Source organism: Pelodiscus sinensis, chromosome 3 (genome assembly GCF_049634645.1).
Source record: "Pelodiscus sinensis isolate JC-2024 chromosome 3, ASM4963464v1, whole genome shotgun sequence".
Classification (NCBI taxonomy): domain Eukaryota; kingdom Metazoa; phylum Chordata; order Testudines; family Trionychidae; genus Pelodiscus; species Pelodiscus sinensis.
This window is the reverse complement of record NC_134713.1, coordinates 14,397,768-14,415,845: the sequence shown is the minus strand read 5'-3', so window position 1 is coordinate 14,415,845 and position 18,078 is coordinate 14,397,768. Positions and strand designations below refer to the sequence as shown.

At 44.6% G+C, this 18,078-nt stretch overlaps 2 protein-coding genes across 9 annotated transcripts in view; one reads left to right on the top strand and one right to left on the bottom strand.

The window, feature by feature from the left end:
• The window catches only part of FAM228B (family with sequence similarity 228 member B), a 59,832-nt gene that overhangs the window by 24,303 nt on the left and 17,451 nt on the right, over positions 1-18,078 (top strand). Inside the window, exons 9-11 of one of the 3 annotated variants that reach the window (XM_025182350.2) lie at positions 83-170; positions 270-414; positions 1,216-1,422. The exons of 1 other annotated variant lie outside the window; for it this stretch is intronic. In XM_025182350.2, coding sequence (XP_025038135.2) covers positions 83-170; positions 270-414; positions 1,216-1,321 — 339 coding nt within the window. In that variant the 3' untranslated portion in view covers positions 1,322-1,422. Of the gene's footprint in view, positions 1-82; positions 171-269; positions 415-1,215; positions 1,423-18,078 lie in introns of those variants that run through there. One more of the 3 variants, XR_012902479.1, reaches the window with a different exon arrangement.
• The window catches only part of ITSN2 (intersectin 2), a 140,348-nt gene continuing 124,776 nt past the window's right edge, over positions 2,507-18,078 (bottom strand). For all 6 annotated transcript variants that reach the window (XM_075923397.1, XM_075923400.1, XM_075923401.1 and 3 more), the window contains 5 exons: positions 17,869-17,990; positions 10,343-10,425; positions 9,966-10,049; positions 9,364-9,537; positions 2,507-3,997 (listed from right to left, as the gene is read on the bottom strand). In XM_075923397.1, the coding sequence (XP_075779512.1) occupies positions 3,840-3,997; positions 9,364-9,537; positions 9,966-10,049; positions 10,343-10,425; positions 17,869-17,990 (621 nt within the window). In that variant the 3' untranslated portion in view covers positions 2,507-3,839. The remainder of the gene's footprint in view (positions 3,998-9,363; positions 9,538-9,965; positions 10,050-10,342; positions 10,426-17,868; positions 17,991-18,078) is intronic.

The window sequence follows — 18,078 nt, the reverse complement described above, 5'->3', positions numbered from 1 at the left end:
ACTTTCGTGTGTGCCATTCTGAACCCCACACACGACAGTGCATTTCTTGGCACAAGCTTATGATATACTGCATTTGTTATAGGTTTCAACTCCACCTTTACATGATCCACTGTTAAAAGAGATACAAGGAAAGTTTCTGGAGGGCGGGATTATCCAGCAATGTGAGACAGGTATTTAATAATAGCTGAAGTGTTTCACATCCCAGTGAGAGCCATTCTGGCTAGCCAGCCTACTGCTGTTCACATTAGTTACTGTTCAACTCCCCACAGGAAGAATATACTCTGCCAAAGAAATGAACGAGCTATGTAAGGCAAAGTTGCCATTGCTTCCTTTGGGCCGGCAAAATATGGATGCGGCTGAGTGGCTGAAAATACCCCTAGGATACATAGAAAGTGAGATTCGCCAGAGGAAGAGGTAAAGTCTAACAAATCTGCTGAGTGGCAATAGACCTCCAAAAGGAGAGACCCTCAGTCCTGCCCGGTCATAAATCTAAGTGCTTGGAGGAGCAAATTCAGGTGGTTTTACTGGTGAAGTCTGTTTATTTCTATACATTTAGTGAATTTAGTGTTGGTGAAAGGGGCTGGATTGTCTCCTGGAGAAGAAAGGGGTGTGTCAGTGTACATAAGTGTGGGATGAGATCTGTTTGGCTCTCCTCATAGCCCCACCTGGAATTCCTATTCTAGTGTCTCAAGAGCAGGGGAGCTTTGAACTAGAGATGGGCTGTGCTGAGTCATTTCCTGCATTGCTCTGGACCAGGCCTAGAGGCCAACCCAATGATTTAGCCTCTTGCTAAAGGATGCAGAGTCAGATGAGGATTTCACCTGCATGTGCCTAAAGGCTCTTAGAAAACCTTCTCACTTGTCTCCAATTCTCTGCCACCTTCCTGATTGCTGTGTCCCCACTCCCTTGGCTCTAGGGACAGTGTCACCTGCCTCTGGCCATAGGGACTGTTACTGGGCAACATTTCTCCCATCAATTCACATTGTCAGTCCTAGGGGCTGTTTCTGTACCTAAGTTTTATTCCAGCATCCTGTTCAGAGAGAATTTGTAGCTAGTGGCAGGTTCCACTCACGGTATCCATTTTCCTGTTAAGAGAACATTTACCAGAATGACTTAGTGCAGTAAATAGCTAGAGCAGAAGTATTTTTGACTTGGAGCAATCATTCATCTGTGGCAAAATGTTAATGGCTGTTACCAATCTGATTTCTGTTAAAGGCAAAGAGTGAACAGAAACCACAATACTGGCACCCTGGACTTCAAGGCCTGGGCTAACAGCATGTGTCCTCCCACCCCGTGGAAAGAGGAGATGTACATCTACTAGAAAATTAGATTTGGGATGTGTGCCCAGGACCTTCTGCCAAAGCAACTGATCACTTGCCAGTCATCTTGACAAAGTGCAATAAAACTGTCTTGCTAACCATTCCTTTCTGAAGTCCCTATTGCATAACAGTACAAAACCCAAAGAAATGTAAACTATTTTGCTGTATATGGATTTTCAGTGCCAGTACCCATACAGACTAAAAAGCTGAGAAAGGCAAAATAGTAGGGGCTTCATTTTAAATGGTCTCTGCACAGAAATAGATGCTAATACTAAACACTGAAGTTTATTGCAATGCTGTGAACTGCTTGTAACTGAAAACAGAAATAAAACACCAACATCTTCCCTGCCATAATACAGTCTTTTTAACAATCCCAGAGACTGCCTAACTAGACAAACAAGCAAGACAGGAAAGGACATGTCTAGAATCAGTACATTACTACATATGGTGCTCTGTCATGACTCCTGGTCTGATTTACCTCATATCAAAAAATGCAGTGACAAGGTATTAGGGAAAGCAGCCCCCTGGGATGTCCTTTTCATAAGCCTGAAGGAGACCAACATTCACTTACTAGTTCTGGATTTTGTTTTTTAGTAGAATGATGCACATTGAGAATCTCAAAAACAAATCGTCAATATCTGAATAATTTGCTCTGGCCAGTTTGGTGAGGGATAGGTAAGTGTTGCTTCTGTAGTAATTCAACAGCGTTCTCAAACAACAGTTGGAGCTGGTATTTACTTCACTGTTAAAACTTTGTAAATTAAAATAAAGGTACAGGCCTCTGTTAGTATAAAATAAAGTTTGCTCAGTAATATCATGACATAGTTGAAAGCTTGCTGGAGACTTACAAGGTGCACAAACAGAGATGCTGTTTAGCAACAAATGGTCATAGAAAGACTGAGTTACCCCCACTTGGAATGGAAACAGAAGGCAGGGCCACATTCCTGGAAGACCAATACTTACCATTCTCTCCATTCAAACTTCTGCCACATTTCTACAAATTAAATAGTTTCAATACCTTTAAAATATTTGGCTATTATCTCTGACTCACAAGTGTTAGGCTGCTATTAAACACAAAGTGCAAAGCTTTAGCAGTCACACCTTATTTTCTCATAGCAAAATGCTGCCCCCGAAGATGTATAGAACAAATATGATTCTTGTCAAGCAGTTAGACAATCTCTCAAAAGTGCCAAGATTATTTTTTTATTTCAGACTAGAAATATTGAACCACAGAAAACTGTTAAAAGTAACAGAGGATCTGCGTTAAGCCCATTAAAGAAAGGGCATTCAGGCTGGTCATCAGTTTGAAACTTTGTTAGGCATTATTAGGTATTGTAGCACCTGTGGGATACAAATTCACTCATTGTCTGGAACTGAATGCAATGCTTAAATGTCCACAAGGCAAATTAAGGATGCAATAACATGTTTACTATTTGTCAAACACTGAAAGACAAACGTGCTTTTACCATTCCTGGTTTTCATATGAGGAAGAATATTTTGCTTTCAACAAATTTCAGTTCTACCAAACCCCACTGGATGAGCAGTTCCCATATCACACAAAATTTAAATTTTAATAGCCTTTCCTTAAATTTAGTCCTTGTAAGTTACTTCCCATTATTTCCCATTCACCTGTACAATAAAATATATTTAAAAAAATCAATATGCATCTCTAAATATATGTAGACAAATTACATTAATAAACTTATATTTTTCACTCTGTATATACATGTTGGCAATGACAAAGCATAAAGATGCACATCCCACGGAGATCTGCAAAACCAAGTAATTTTACACAAATAATTTAGGAAAATTAAAAGTTAAAAAATATTCTTCCATGCTATTGTAGATCACAGTATTGAAAATAAATCATTTTGATACTCTTTTTAACCACATTGTCTCTGCCAGAAATGATTAATACAACCAAACCAGAAACAAAAATCAAGTTGCAATTTCTTATTCAGTGCAGAACTGTGTCAAGTAAAGAACCACACTTGATTATATTTTTAAAAAGGGAACATACAGCATTTTAGAGCCTCCTCAAGTGCAAAAGCTTCAGCATTTACTTCCTATAATTAACACCCTGAGAAGGGACTATTCCAGTGTATATCACTTTTCATATGGAATGATTTTAGCATTGAACTAAACCATTCTTCAATATATAGATTAGACTAAGTGGTAACATTATACATACATACATTTTGATGCCAAAATATATAATACTTTTAATGGCCCTGAAAACGGAAACATTGGCATCTGAACTCAACAATTTAATATTAATCAATAAAAAGGCACTGAACTACAGTATATTACATACAGTAAATTTTGCATTTGCATAGATCACCAGCAACTTAGGATGCAGCAAAGAAATCATATGTAACGTACAATTAGGAGTGACCATGCAATAAGAATTCTTGCTCAGTAAGTGGTGTGGAACGATGTAGTCTATAAAATGCTTTCAGCTCTGGTGAAGGTGGCCAAGCTGTCAGCTTTGTCTGTCCTTTGTAAAATAAAAATGTTTTCTTAGAGGAGTGTTTTCTGGTCAAAGAGCTGCAGATCAAAGCGGACCCAAATCTCACCAGTTGGAACTTCATGCAGCAGTAAACGTTTAGTTGTTGGTCCCTTACTCTCCTGCTCTGTTCTGATTTTTGCTACTGGAACTTCAGTGCGACCCAAGAAATCTGTTGAACAAACGTAAGTGAACAGCATTAGCTATACATCTTAGATTAGAAAACCTGAGCAAACAAGACAAAGCACTAGCATTTAGAATGGTTCAAAAGATCTATGTAATATGAGGAGAAATGGACACCTATCACAGATGTCAGAACTGAGAAGGATCTTTTGGATCATCACCTGATGTTCAAGATCTGCAAGAGTTTCTCAAAGTATTAGTGGACTTTCTTTGGAATTCCTTAGCCATGACTACTTCCCGTAGCAGACTAGGTTAGTTTAGATTACCCTGTGTTCTGGGAGTCCCTAAGCCTGTGACTTCCAGAAGTTGGGACTAGCCAACAGAGCATGAATCACTTGATAATTGGCCTGTTCTGTTCATTCCTTCTGTTCATTCCCTTTGATGTATCTGGCACTGACCACTGTAGGAGACAGGATATTGGGCTAGCTGGACCCAGTATGGCCATTCAGACATTCTCATGTTAGGCAATTCAGTTGTTCCCATTGCTGTTCATTTGTTTGTAATGTACATCTGGAATTTGTATAGGTGTAGTAACTTCCAGTAACAAGAAGTGAGAGAATCATTCTAAACAATAACACCGTAGCAAGCATGAGTGCTCCTTCTCCAATCTTTACTTCTTTACTCCCTGATTCAGACCTGTCCTGGCCTTCCTCCTGGACAAGTCAGCAGGCTATATTCATCCTGCACAACTTAGAAGACCAAAGGGCCTTGTTGATAGATAAAGTTCTAAAAGTACAGCATTAAAAATGTCAATAATACTTTGCTCTTATATCTTTGATCCAAGGATCTCAAATGCTTCACAAACATCAGTTCATAGAATCATAGAATCATAGAATAATAGGACTGGAAGGGACCTCGAGAGGTCATCGAGTCCAGCCCCCCGCCCTCAAGGCAGGATCAAGCTCCGTCTACACCATCCCTGACAGATGTCTATCTAACCTGTTCTTAAATATCTCCAGAGAGGGAGATTCCACCACCTCCCTTGGCAATTTATTCCAATATTTGACCACCCTGACAGTTAGGAATTTTTTCCTAATGTCCAATCTAAACCTCCCCTGCTGCACTTTAAGCCCATTACTCCTTGTCCTGTCCTCAGAAACCAAGAGGAACAAATTTTCGCCTTCCTCCTTGTGACACCCTTTTAGATATTTGAAAACCGCTATCATGTCCCCCCTTAATCTTCTTTTTTCCAAACTAAACAAGCCCAGTTCATGAAGCCTGGCTTCATAGGTCATGTTCTCTAGACCTTTAATCATTCTTGTCGCTCTTCTCTGTACCCTTTCCAATTTCTCCACATCTTTCTTGAAATGTGGCGCCCAGAACTGGACACAGTACTCCAGCTGAGGCCTAACTAGTGCAGAGTAGAGCGGCAGAATGACTTCACGAGTTTTGCTTACAACACACCTGTTGATACAACCTAGAATCATATTTGCTTTTTTTGCAACAGCATCACACTGTTGACTCATATTCAACTTGTGGTCCACTATGACCCCTAGATCCCTTTCCGCCATGCTCCTTCCTAGACAGTCGCTTCCCATCTTGTATGTATGGAACTGATTGTTCCTTCCTAAGTGGAGCACTTTGCATTTCTCTTTATTAAACCTCATCCTGTTTACCTCTGACCATTTCTCTAACTTGCTAAGGTCATTTTGAATTATGTCCCTATCCTCCAAAGAAGTCGCAACCCCACCCAGTTTGGTATCATCTGCAAACTTAATAAGAGTACTCTCTATCCCAATATCTACATCATTGATGAAGATATTGAACAGTACGGGTCCCAAAACAGACCCTTGAGGAACTCCACTTGTTATCCCTTTCCAGCAGGATTTAGAACCGTTAACAACAACTCTCTGACTACGGTTATCCAGCCAATTATGCACCCACCTTATCGTGGCCCTATCTAAGTTATATTTGCCTAGTTTATCAATAAGAATATCATGCGAGACCGTATCAAATGCCTTACTAAAGTCTAGGTATATGACATCCACCGCTTCTCCCTTATCCACAAGGCTCGTTATCTTATCAAAGAAAGCTATCAGATTAGTTTGGCATGACTTGTTCTTCACAAACCCATGCTGGCTATTCCCTATCACTTTATTACTTTCCAAGTGTTTGCATACGATTTCCTTAATTACCTGCTCCATTATTTTCCCTGGGACAGACGTTAAACTGACCGGTCTATAATTTCCTGGGTTGTTCTTATTCCCCTTTTTATAGATGGGCACAATATTTGCCCTTTTCCAGTCTTCTGGAATCTCCCCTGTCTGCCATGATTTTTCAAAGATCATAGCTAAAGGCTCAGATACCTCCTCTATCAGCTCCTTGAGTATCCTGGGATGCATTTCATCAGGACCTGGTGACTTGCTGACATCTAACTTTCCTAAGTGATTTTTAACTTGTTCTTTGTGTATCCTATCTTCTAAACTTACCCTCTCTCTGCTTGTATTCACTACGTTAGGCACACCTCCAGACTTCTCGGTGAAGACCGAAACAAAGAAGTCATTGAGCATCTCCGCCATTTCCAAGTTCCCTGTTACTGCTTCTCCCTCCTCGCTAAGCAGTGGGCCTACCCTGTCCTTGGTCTTCCTCTTGCTTTTAATGTATTTATAAAAGGTCTTCTTGTTTCCCTTTATGCCTGTAGCTAGTTTGATCTCATTTTGTGCCTTTGCCTTTCTAATCTTGCCCCTGCATTCCCGTGTTGCTTGCCTATATTCATCCTTTGTTAGTTGTCCTAGTTTCCATTTTTTATATGACTCCTTTTTTATTTTGAGATCATGCAAGATCTCCTTGTTAAGCCAAGCTGGTCTTTTGCCATATTTTCTATCTTTCCTACACAGCGGAATTGTTTGCTTTTGGGCCCTTAACAACGTCCCTTTGAAATACTTCCAACTCTCCTCAGTTGTTTTTCCCTTCAGACTTGCTTCCCATGGGACCTTACCTACAAGTTCTCTGAGCTTATCAAAATCTGCCTTCCTGAAATCCATAACCTCAATTATGCTGGTCTCCCTTCTACCTTTCCTTAAGATCATGAACTCTATTATTTCGTGATCACTGTCCCCTATACTGTCTTCCACTTTCAAGTTCTCAACTAGTTCCTCCCTATTTGTTAAAACCAAATCCAGAACAGCTTCTCCTCTGGTAGCTTTTTCAACCTTCTGAAACAGAAAGTTGTCTCCAATGCAGTCCAGAAACTTATTGGATAGCCTGTGCCTCGCTGTGTTAGTTTCCCAACATATGTCTGGATAGTTGAAGTCCCCCATCACCACCAAATCTTGGGCTTTGGATAGTTTTGTTAATTGTTTAAAAAAGGCCTCATCCATCTCTTCCACCTGGCTAGGTGGCCTGTAGTAGACTCCTAGCATGATATCACCCTCGTTTTTTACCCCTTTTAGCTTAACCCAGAGACTCTCTACACAGCTATCTCCTACGTTCATCTCCACTTCAGTCCAAGTGTGTACATTTTTAATATACAAGGCAACCCCTCCTCCCTTTTTTCCCTGTCTGTCCTTCCTGAGCAAGCCGTACCCTTCCATACCAACATTCCAATCATGCGTCCCATCCCACCAGGTTTCTGTAATACCAATGATATCATAGTTGTATTTATTGGTTAGCAATTCCAGTTCTTCCTGCTTATTACCCATACTTCTCGCATTTGTATATAGGCATCTAAGATACTGATTTGATCTTGCCTCCCTGTTGTGCCCTGACCCTCCTTTCTCCTTGCCATTATAGGCCGTAGTCCCTCCCATTTCCAACCCATCTCCCAGTCCCGCACATTCAGCACTTACCTGTGGGCTTTGCTCACCTGCCCCCGACAAACAGAATCATAGAATACTAGGACTGGAAGGGACCTCGAGAGGTCATCGAGTCCAGTCCCCTGCCCTCATGGCAGGACCAAATACAGTCTAGACCATCTCTGATAGACATTTATGTAACCTACTCTTAAATATCTCCAGAGATGGGGATTCCACAACCTCCCTGGGCAATTTATTCCAGTGTTTGACCACTCTAACAGTTAGGAACTTTTTCCTAATGTCCAACCTAAACCTTCCTTGCTGCAGTTTAAGCCCATTGCTTCTTGTTCTATCCTCAGAGGCCAAGATGAACAAGTTTTCTCCCTCCTCCTTATGACACCCTTTTAGATACCTGAAAATGGCTATCATGTCCCCCCTCAGTCTTCTCTTTTCTAAACTAAACAAACCCAATTCTTTCAGGCTTCCTTCATAGGTCATGTTCTCTAGACCTTTAATCATTCTTGTTGCTCTTCTCTGGACCCTCTCCAATTTCTCCACATCTTTCTTGAAATGCGGTGCCCAGAACTGGACACAGTACTCCAACTGAGGCCTAACCAGTGCAGAGTAGAGCGGAAGAATGACTTCTTGTGTCTTGCTCACAACACACGTGTTAATACATCCCAGAATCATGTTTACTTTTTTTGCACCAGCATCTCACTGCTGACTCATATTCAGCTTGTGGTCCACTATAACCCCTAGATCACTTTCTGCCGTAACCCTTCTTAGACAGTCGCTTCCCATTCTGTAAGTGTGAAATTGATTGTTCCTTCCTAAGTGGAGCACTTTACATTTGTCTTTAATAAACTTCATCCTGTTTACCTCTGACCATTTCTCTAATTTCATATCTGATCTCATCCCTTTCCAAAACAAAATATTCTCATCTTATACATGGAGACACACAGAAAGGTGCCAGGAAGAAAACCAAGGAGTTTAACTGTCTGAACTCAGCCACTTTTAATTAGATTTATATATTTTATTCTCTCCAGCAGGAATAATAGTTCCAAATAACAGTCCTACTCGAGCGTTTAAAAGGATACAGTGTTCAATGTAGGAATCTTTTGCCTACCAACAGAGTACACAGTTGTACAGTGTGTATAAAAGTATGGTTCTACCTAAAAAAAAAATAACTAAAAATGGCATTGGGAGGTCCCCCGTTTATTGTGAGTTAATGGTTTTCATAACGTGCTCAGCTTATATAACCCACTGCCAGCCTTGCCTGTGGAACCTGGGATTTGAGACTTAAACTGGATTCTCTCTCACGCATCCAACCAGCAATGAATGGAACACATTCTGTGCTCAAGTGACACCTTTTCTTGCAGGGGTTAGACAGGTGGAAAAAAAAAAACCAGTTCTGTTGCTGATGGAGGAGATTGAATAGAATCTAGCTTGATTGCCCAGAACTGTTAGCTCTGCAGGGCTAATATATCTGTTGAGTAAATTGTGTCTTTTTCTCAGAGTGGAACCACACTTTAAGCCCTTCTGGCAATTTGGGAGGAAAACATGCAGCACAATCAAAATGATCAAAAAATTCTCCATGTCTGGAAAAAATGTTTATACCTACCATCAGGTGAGAACTGATCCCGGTCAAACATGGTGATACACAGCACATCCTGATAAAGGTCCTTAATGAAGAACTGACAGTTGAAGTTCCACTTCGGGTTCAAAGTGTCCTGCAGTGTCCTGGTTGTATAGCTCTGTGACCCCATGCTGATTTCACAATACGGATTGCTTTTCCCTAAGCACAGAACAAACGGTGAAATGCTTTTCCCTAAGCAGATCTAGCACTGAAGAGTCTTTATTAATAGGAATACACAAAAGAGCCAGACCACAGCCAAGGCTCTGCTCAGGTGTCACTTGTTCATCTTATTCTTCAAAGTAAGTCTTCCTCAGAGGCTGGATTTACTAAATGTACAGCCCAATACAAAAACCTCTCTCCTATTGTGACTGCTGTTTGAAGGTGCATACAGGACTCCCATCCCAAAAACTTGGGCTAGGCAACATCTATTCACTAGTACAGCCGAGAGACATTACCTCACTGCATCCCTGAGGGCCACCTGCAGGTTAATTCCTTCAGAGGCTGTCACTGAAATCTGCACTTTTTCCTGATTCGGTGAACTCTTAACCCTCTTTGAATGTACTAGCCTTCCATCCCTAAATTATTACCATTAGGTCTACAAGCTTTCAGCTCTGTGGCTTCAATCACATGTACCATCAAGCGTCCTATTCCTGAGCTCTTCTGTGAGCGTGCTGGAAAAGAAAATCAGAATTAACAAACAACTAGATGATACAAATAAAACTGGCAACAATATTACCTTAGTTTGCCCCATTTGGAACAGTTAATATGTAGACACCCTGATTAATACACAAGTTACACACTCAACCGTGCAATAGCACCTACACTCTCAGTGGAATGTTAATCATTTAGAAGAGGGAGATTAGCTCAACCATCTTGGAAGCTGCTTCCTCAAGAGAACACCCTGAAATCCCTCTAGGAACATGCAAGCCCTGCATCCTTTCAGGTCAACACCCACATTTTGTACCTTGATAAGCTTTTTCCCGTTTCTTCTTCTCGGTTTCGATATACTGCTCTGATGCTCCTTTGATCTTTTGGACCCAGGCCGTCCTGTGAAAATTAATCCCTTCAGAGTCACTTTAGAGCCATGAATCTTTCCGTTATTCCAGGAACACTTAATAAAACTTACTGCCTCTAACTGAAGTTACATTTTTTGTTCCCTTCTTTTGAGTTAACCTGATCTTAGGTATCCTTGATCAGGAGGGTCCCAACATCATCTATTCATTTGATGTAAAATTATGGATCACTGTAAAGGTATACACCCAGGAACAAAGACTGTAGCCTATACTTAGAGTTGCTGCTCTATCCTGGGAAGCAGCAACTCTGAAAATGACATGGGAGTTATAGTGGATAATCAACTGAACATGATACCCTACTGTGACACTATAGCCAAAAAATCTAATGTGATTCTGGGATGCATAAATAGGGGACAGTCAAGCAGAAGTAGAAAGAAGAAATGCTGCTGCTGGAATAGTGGTACTAACAATTCAAGAAAGATATTGATAAACCGGAGAGGGTTTAGAGAAGAGCCATGAGAATGATTAGGGACTGGGAAACCTGCTTTATAGTGATATATCAATTCAGCTGAGCTCTTGGAGTCTATCCAAGTGAAGGTTAAGATAAGCCCCCACCTTATGGGCTTTGTGAAGGTGCCTTTGTGGCCATCTCTGTAGTGTGAGAACCTATCAAAAGCTTGGCCCATTGCCCCCATCATGGGAAATCATCAGAAAAATGGTCTCTTGTCTACCTGACCCAGTCCAGAGCAGCCATACCAGCCTCCTTCTTAGCTGGTATGTGGGACGAATAGAGATCAGTGGGGTGAACCTTACGGAGATTGAAATTTTTGCAATCAATTTTAGAGAGAAAAACATTTGTAGTGTAATTTAAACCTTTTCCAGAGGGTGACTCAGTTTAATACAGTATGTTGGTCTAGACAAAGAGAAGCCTGTGCTAATTATGTATCAGGAAAAATATATGACCTAAAAATTAGGCTGGCACATGTGAGTAGCCAATACGTAGGATATTACATGCAAAACCACTAGGTTAAAAGAAAACCATTACTCTCCTTCTTGCAACTGTTGTTCTTCAAGATGTGTTGCTCAGGTTAATTCCAATGAGGTGTGCTGCATCGGGTGTACAGCAGCCAAAAATGTTTTCCTCTAGCAGTATTCATTGGGTTGGTTCAGGCACTGCTGGGGCATGCCTTCACGACACTGAATAAAGGGCCAAGTCTAAAATCCTCTCCCCAGGTCCTTGTTGCTGGACACTCTGACAGAGGGGTTGGAGAGTGGGTATTGGGCTGGATATGCACAAACCATTTTAAAGAAAAAATGGTTACTTACCTTTGTTACTGTTGTTCTTCGAGATGTGCTACTCGTGTCCATTCCATGTAGGTGTGCATGCACTGTGTGCATCCATTGTTGGATACATCTGTCACCAACCGAAGGACTGGAAGTGGCCTGGTGAACAGGACTCTGGCGCAGACCACCTCCTCCTGGGTCCACCAGTCCAGGGAGAGAAGGACAACGGGGGAACTGTCACCACCTTATCCCATGAGTGGAAGGACTGGGTGTAGGCCTATGCCAACCACAACTGCAGTGGGCGCATGCAAAGCCTAGCATGCTGAATCACATAAATACAGATGGCCATAAACCCCAGGAGGCGCTTGCAGTTGCTGGCTGTGGTCTTCGGAAACGCCTGCCTGACCATGATGGCTTCTCTGATAATCAGAAAATGGTATGTGGGTAAGGAAGCTGTGGCTGACATAGAATCCAGATGGGTGCCCACAAACTCTATAACCTGGGTGGAGGCCAGGGTAGACTTGGCCACTTTCAGGAGGAGGCCCAGTTCCAGGAAGAGGTTCCACTCCAAGGCAATACGGGCCAGCACCTGGTCTGAGGAAACACCGGACACCACACTTTCTCAGGGCAGCGGCGACTACGGCCGTACATTCTGTAAAAGTCGAGGGGCCATAAAAAGGCCAAAGGGAAGGGCCGTAAGCTGATAACGGTCCTGGCCAACTGTGATGCTGAGGGGGAGGCAGCGGAATAACGGGTTGGTGCCAGCCCTCCCACCACTGAGGTGCCAGCAGCCAGAGGGCTCAGTGACAGGGTTGATGCCACCTGGAGCCCCTGCGTCAGTGCTGGCTCTGGTGCCTGGAGCAGGGGTCAGTGCCGCTACTGGAGACAGTGTGGGGCCCAGTACTGGCGTTGGAGAGGTCAGCACTGCAGTTGCACAATGTCCTCTTGTGCCTGGTACTGGAGCACTTGGTGCTACGGCTATGGCACAGTGCCGTCTGGTGTCATGCACCTTGCTGGGCTCAGTGCCAAGGTAAGTTTCCTGAGGTCCCTCACAGCTTTGAAAGTGTCCGGTGTAGAGAGCTCTGGGAGGTATACACTGCAGGGCTTGAGTCCCAACGTGGGCTAGAGTGGTGCCAACCAGATGCGATGGTCCAGGTGCCGTGCTCGCTGGTGCTAGGTGTCCCGCCAGGGGGTGCACGGTTGGTACATGTCTCAGTGGAGACCTGCCCCTGCAATGCCTTTGCCTCTTCTGAGGCACCAACGACTGGGACGGTGCCGAGGCCTACAGGACACTGGAGAGGCACGTGAGTGGCTGGGCGCTGACGCACCGCAGCCAGTGCGCCATGGGTCACCAGTGCTGGATCCGACGTTAGTGCCAGATGAAGAGCCACCTCTATCAGGATGATCTTCAGGTGAGACTTTCCCTTTTGGTGTGTGGCTTGAACCTCCTGCAGATCTTACACGCCTGGGACAGATGAGCTTCTCTTAGGCACTTGAGGCAGGCTTCGTGGGGATCCCCACAGGGCATAGGCTTCTGGCACTTCACTGCCCTGCCGCACACACTGGGGACTCAAAGCGAGCCCCACGCCAAAGTAACTACCAGCTAAGTACTAACACTTAACAACTATTTATAACTATTTAGAATGAGATAAGAACAAATAAACTTATAAACGCACTAAATATGAAACAACAGGTGAGAACTGCTAAGAGGCTCTTGCAGAGCAAGAGCAAAGCATGTTCCAATGACCGTCACGAGTGGTACGAAGGAACTGAAGGGGTGGAGGGCCAGCAGGGGTATATATTCACTGATATAGCAATGCCACTCCAGGGGGCTGCTGGCCCAATGGGTATTGCTAAGGCAAAAAACATCCGACAATGCATTCATGCAGTGTGTGCACACTGACACAGAATGGACATGAGCAATCACTCGAAGAAGAACAACAGTTATGAGATGAGTAACTGAATTTTCTTTTTGAGTGCTTGCTGATGTCAATTCCAAGCAGGTGACTACTAGGGTTAGAGCTGAAATATTTCCCACTGCAGCACTGCTTTACCAAAGGCTGCATTTCTTTTTGGCCTGCTGGGTAATTGCATAATGTGCAGTGAAAGTATGAATGGAGGACCATGTTACCACTCTGCATATTTCCTGTGTTGGAACAGGACCCAGGAAGGCCACTGCCAAAGTTTTTGCTGGTGGAATCCACTGTTACCGGAGGGGCAGGTACTGTGGTCATAACGTGATCCAGGATGTGATCCATGACAAAATCCTTTGTGATGAGACTGGAAGCCCTTTCATCTTGTCTGCTACAGTGACAAACAGTTGAACAGACTTCCAGAACCGTCTGGTTCACAACGTAAAAGGCTAAAGTCTGGCGAACATCCAACGAGTGAAATTTTTGCTTTCTGCTGACTGAGCACAGCTTGGAGAAAATAACTGGAAGAAAAAAGTCCTGGTTGACATGAAAATGGGAAACAACCTTAGAAAAAGGAGCTGGGTGTGGCCTTACCTGAACCTTGTCCTTAAAGAACATGACATAAGAAGGATCTGATATCAAGGCCTTTAACTCTGACACTCTTCTTGGTGGTGTGATTGCTACCTGAAAACCCACCTTGTATGAGAGGTACAGCAGAGCACATATTGCCAGCCATTCAAAAGGTGGCCCCATTAGTCTGGAAGAACCAGGATGAGGTCCCATGCCAGGATCAGCTGTCAGCCATGCACGTATAGCCTGTTGAGGCCTTTCAGGAAATGACTGACCACAGTGTTGGCAAAGACTTTGAAGACCGGCGCTCAGGTGAAGGTGACTGGCATGACATCATCACCCACTTGCCCCGGAAGGCACTGCAGGTCTTGTAGCTGCTGCTGAGACGGATGCAGGCACCTGTCCGGTTTTGAGGAAGAAGGCAGTGCCATAATGGCAATTAAGTCTTTAGAAACCTCAAACACCTCTGGTGTAGATGGCATCTCTACGTCCCAGCTCTTCCAGACCTGGAAGAGCTGAGCATCTGGACTCAGCTGGTCCCTAGAAGGGGCAGGAGTGGACAAGAACCTTATTGTAGTCCAGGCTGAACTCCCAAGGCCTGAAGCGGATCTCATGGTGGCAGGATCTTTAGGCACTGATCTAGGCGTGGCACAGCCCCCCTGCTTGGCCCTTGTCTTCTTGCAAGGGTGTCTGGGGAGTGTGATCGGGGTGCTGACCATTGCCTTGCACCTCATGTGCTTGGTGCCAGCTCTGCTGTGCTGGGTCCGAATGTGGGAGCAACGCTGCCTCCATTAGTAACAACTTGAGGCGCCGATCCCTCTCCTTTTGGATTCTTGGCTGATTTTGCAGTGCTGTTTGAGGTGGCCTTCCCCCAGACACTTCAAGCAAGAAGTGTGCGGGTCAGTCGTTTGCATGAGATTCCAACAGCTTCTACAGGGTTCAAACCCTAGTGACAGAGGCATACACCAGTACTGAGGAAAAGGGCAGGGGGCTAATGGTGCACGCCCAATGGAAACCTAAAACTAATTAAACTAATAATGAAACTGCCTAAATCTATGTAGACAAAATATCAAGAACTAGGGAAGTTGTGCTTGCAAAGCAGTAAGCACAAGAGTTCCAACTAGCTGTCACAGGCGGTAAAAAGGAACCGAGGGGGTGGTGGGTTGACAGCGACCTATATTCACTGCCAAGAGAGACTGCTAGGGGACAAATCTTCCAGCTGTTGTGGCATGCAGCACACACGTATTTGTTGGGAACTGACATTAGCAAGCACTTGAAGAACAGCATTATTCAGATTGCAAAGTCAAGCACTCGAGAATTTGGAAATGCCAAAATTAGAATTATCTGCATTTGATATAGCTTTTAATTATGTGATCACCTACTACTTCTTCCACAGGATCGCTAACTTCTGAGTGCTTGAAATTGCATCCTTCATGTTCTTTTAACGTGACTGCTTGTGTATTATTTCATATGTCTGGAAAAAAGCAAATTAAAAGAAGTAATCCCACTAATTGGCATTATATTGACACATGTCAGCAGCAGGGTTGAACCCTTTAGATCAGTGTCTCTCAAAGTGGCCTGTGGATCTACTCTGAGAAAGCTGCTACCGGGCTGCTCCAGTGTGTTTACTTACCAGCTCTGCAGCCACCGTTTGCCATTTGCAGCCAAGGGGAGCTGCGGGAAGCAGCATGACCTGGGCTGCTGCTTCCCACGGCTCCCCTAGGCTGTAAACTGCAGCCAAGGGAAGCTGTGAGACTCCCTAGCAGTGGAGCTGGAAAGTAAAGAAACCAGAGTGGCCCGGAGGCAGCATTCTCAGAATAGGTTTGTGGACCACTTTGAGAAACACTGCTTTCGATTCAACACACAGGTCTCTTCCACTAATGGAGTTATGGATAGCAATAATGAGTTATCATCCTCTGTATGGAACAGCACTAGAGGGCATTGGACACACACTGCCAATGGGTTGCATAGATACTTGCTGACAGACGAGGAATGGTGAGGCTCAGGGATTCTGGGTTCCATTCCAGGGTCTCGAAGGGAGTGTGCTCTTGTGAGCGCAGATTCTTCTGCCTACTTGCTGTAGCTTGATGCCTTCTGCTCCATGCCCCCTCAAACCTGTTTGTTAGAGGGCAACCCCAGCCTACAGCATGCTCCTGTCGCAGACCACCTTCCTTTCCCTTCTTCAAAGACCCCAGTAACTCCCTACCAGGCTCTTCTGCCTCAAGAATGCCCCTCCTTGGGCTGAGTTTATAACAAAACATTGATTGTGTAGAGTCCAAAATGTAAGTCCCAAAACACAACCCATGTAGCACCGCAGTGCCAGTGGTGTGTCAAATCCCAATACATCTCATCCACTGAGCTAGTAAATAGCACATGCCGGTGTCTTCTGCCACCCCCGGAATCCATCAGCCCTTTTTTGTCCCTTTGTCAGGACAGCCACCCTGTCCTTCCAACTGGAATGCAACCCCCCTCTTCCCAGAGCAAACCCCACAGACTTTCTGATGGGCGATCATTCTCTCCAGGGAAGAATCCCTTTCCCTCTTCTCCCCCTGGCTCTCTGTTCCCCCAGCTCCAGCTCTCCAGGATGGAGATGCTAGTAAATAAGAGCCTTGGCTGCTCCCCTGCCTTCAGCACTTTCTGGCCCTCGGCTTCAGCTTAGACATCAGCAGGCACCTCACTCAGGAGCTGTGACTTTCATTCCCTCCAGTCTTCTGGATCTGGCTCTCTGGCTTGGGGAAGTCTGTAAGCGAACCCTACTTCCTGCTCTCCTGCCTTTAGCCTTCTCCCAGGAACCACTTACAGCTTCTTTCAGGGTCCTCTCAGTACCCTGGTGTCTGGCAGCTCTCACCGTCCACTTTCCTGGCTGACTCCTACTGCAGTCTCTGCTTGCAACTTATTACATCTCCCCCCACACACAGTGGTGGGAGCCATGGGGAAGCAGAGCAAATGTGCCGAGTGTCCTCCACTTCAGGGGGTTCAACTTCTGCTGCTGCCCTGCGTCAGGCTCCCCCAGTTATCCCCAAGGCCACATCTCTTGGAAAAAGTGCTGCAATGTGGGGGGTAGGATGTTAAATTTAGATCAATTAGTCGATAAGGGCGCCTCTGCCTTTGAAGTGTAGCAACAGCCTCAGGGGCTGTCGCTACACTTCAAAGGCGAAAGCAGTCCCCCACTGCTCCTATGCTTCCTGCGGCATTTCAAAGCAGCAGCGCCGCATGGAGCCCAGGGTCAGCGGGGGAGTACCCAGCTGGCCCAGGGCTGCAGGTGGTGTTTCAAAGCAGCAGTACCGCATGGAGCCCAGAGTCTGGCTCCAGGCTCCATGTGTCTGCCGTTTTGAAGCATCCCCTGCTCTTCCCCCACCCTGCTGCCTCTTTCTGATAGAGGTGTTTGCTTATCAGATAGATGACTAGTCGTTCACATCCCTAGTAGGGGAGAGGGCAGAGCTTAAGGGACCAGTACAGACACCGTCTCTCTGGGCGGCAGGGACTCCTGGACTGGACTGCGAAAATGCTTAGGCTGTAGATGGCCTATGGGCTATGAGTTTGAGACCCCTGATGTAAGGATTGCCACACTAACATACAGAGGAGTAATGTGGTAGATGTACTGCTGCCCATAAGCTGCAGAGCGCACCACTGGTGAGTCTGGCTTAAACACTCTTTTGTTGCACAGGGCACACCAAGGCCCCCAAAGTCTCAGCATTTCCAGTACTCACCTCTCATTAATATTGTCTGTTTTTAATGTGTAGACTCTGTCGATGTGGGAGATATGGAAAACTGGCTCATCACTGGAAGGGTCGGTTGGCAATTTCACTAAGACTTCATTAAGGAAAACAGGCTGAAAGACATGCATGAAAGGCAAACCTCACTGTGGCAAACTCACTTTGATACGCAGACACAAAACTATGACATTTAAATACATCTCC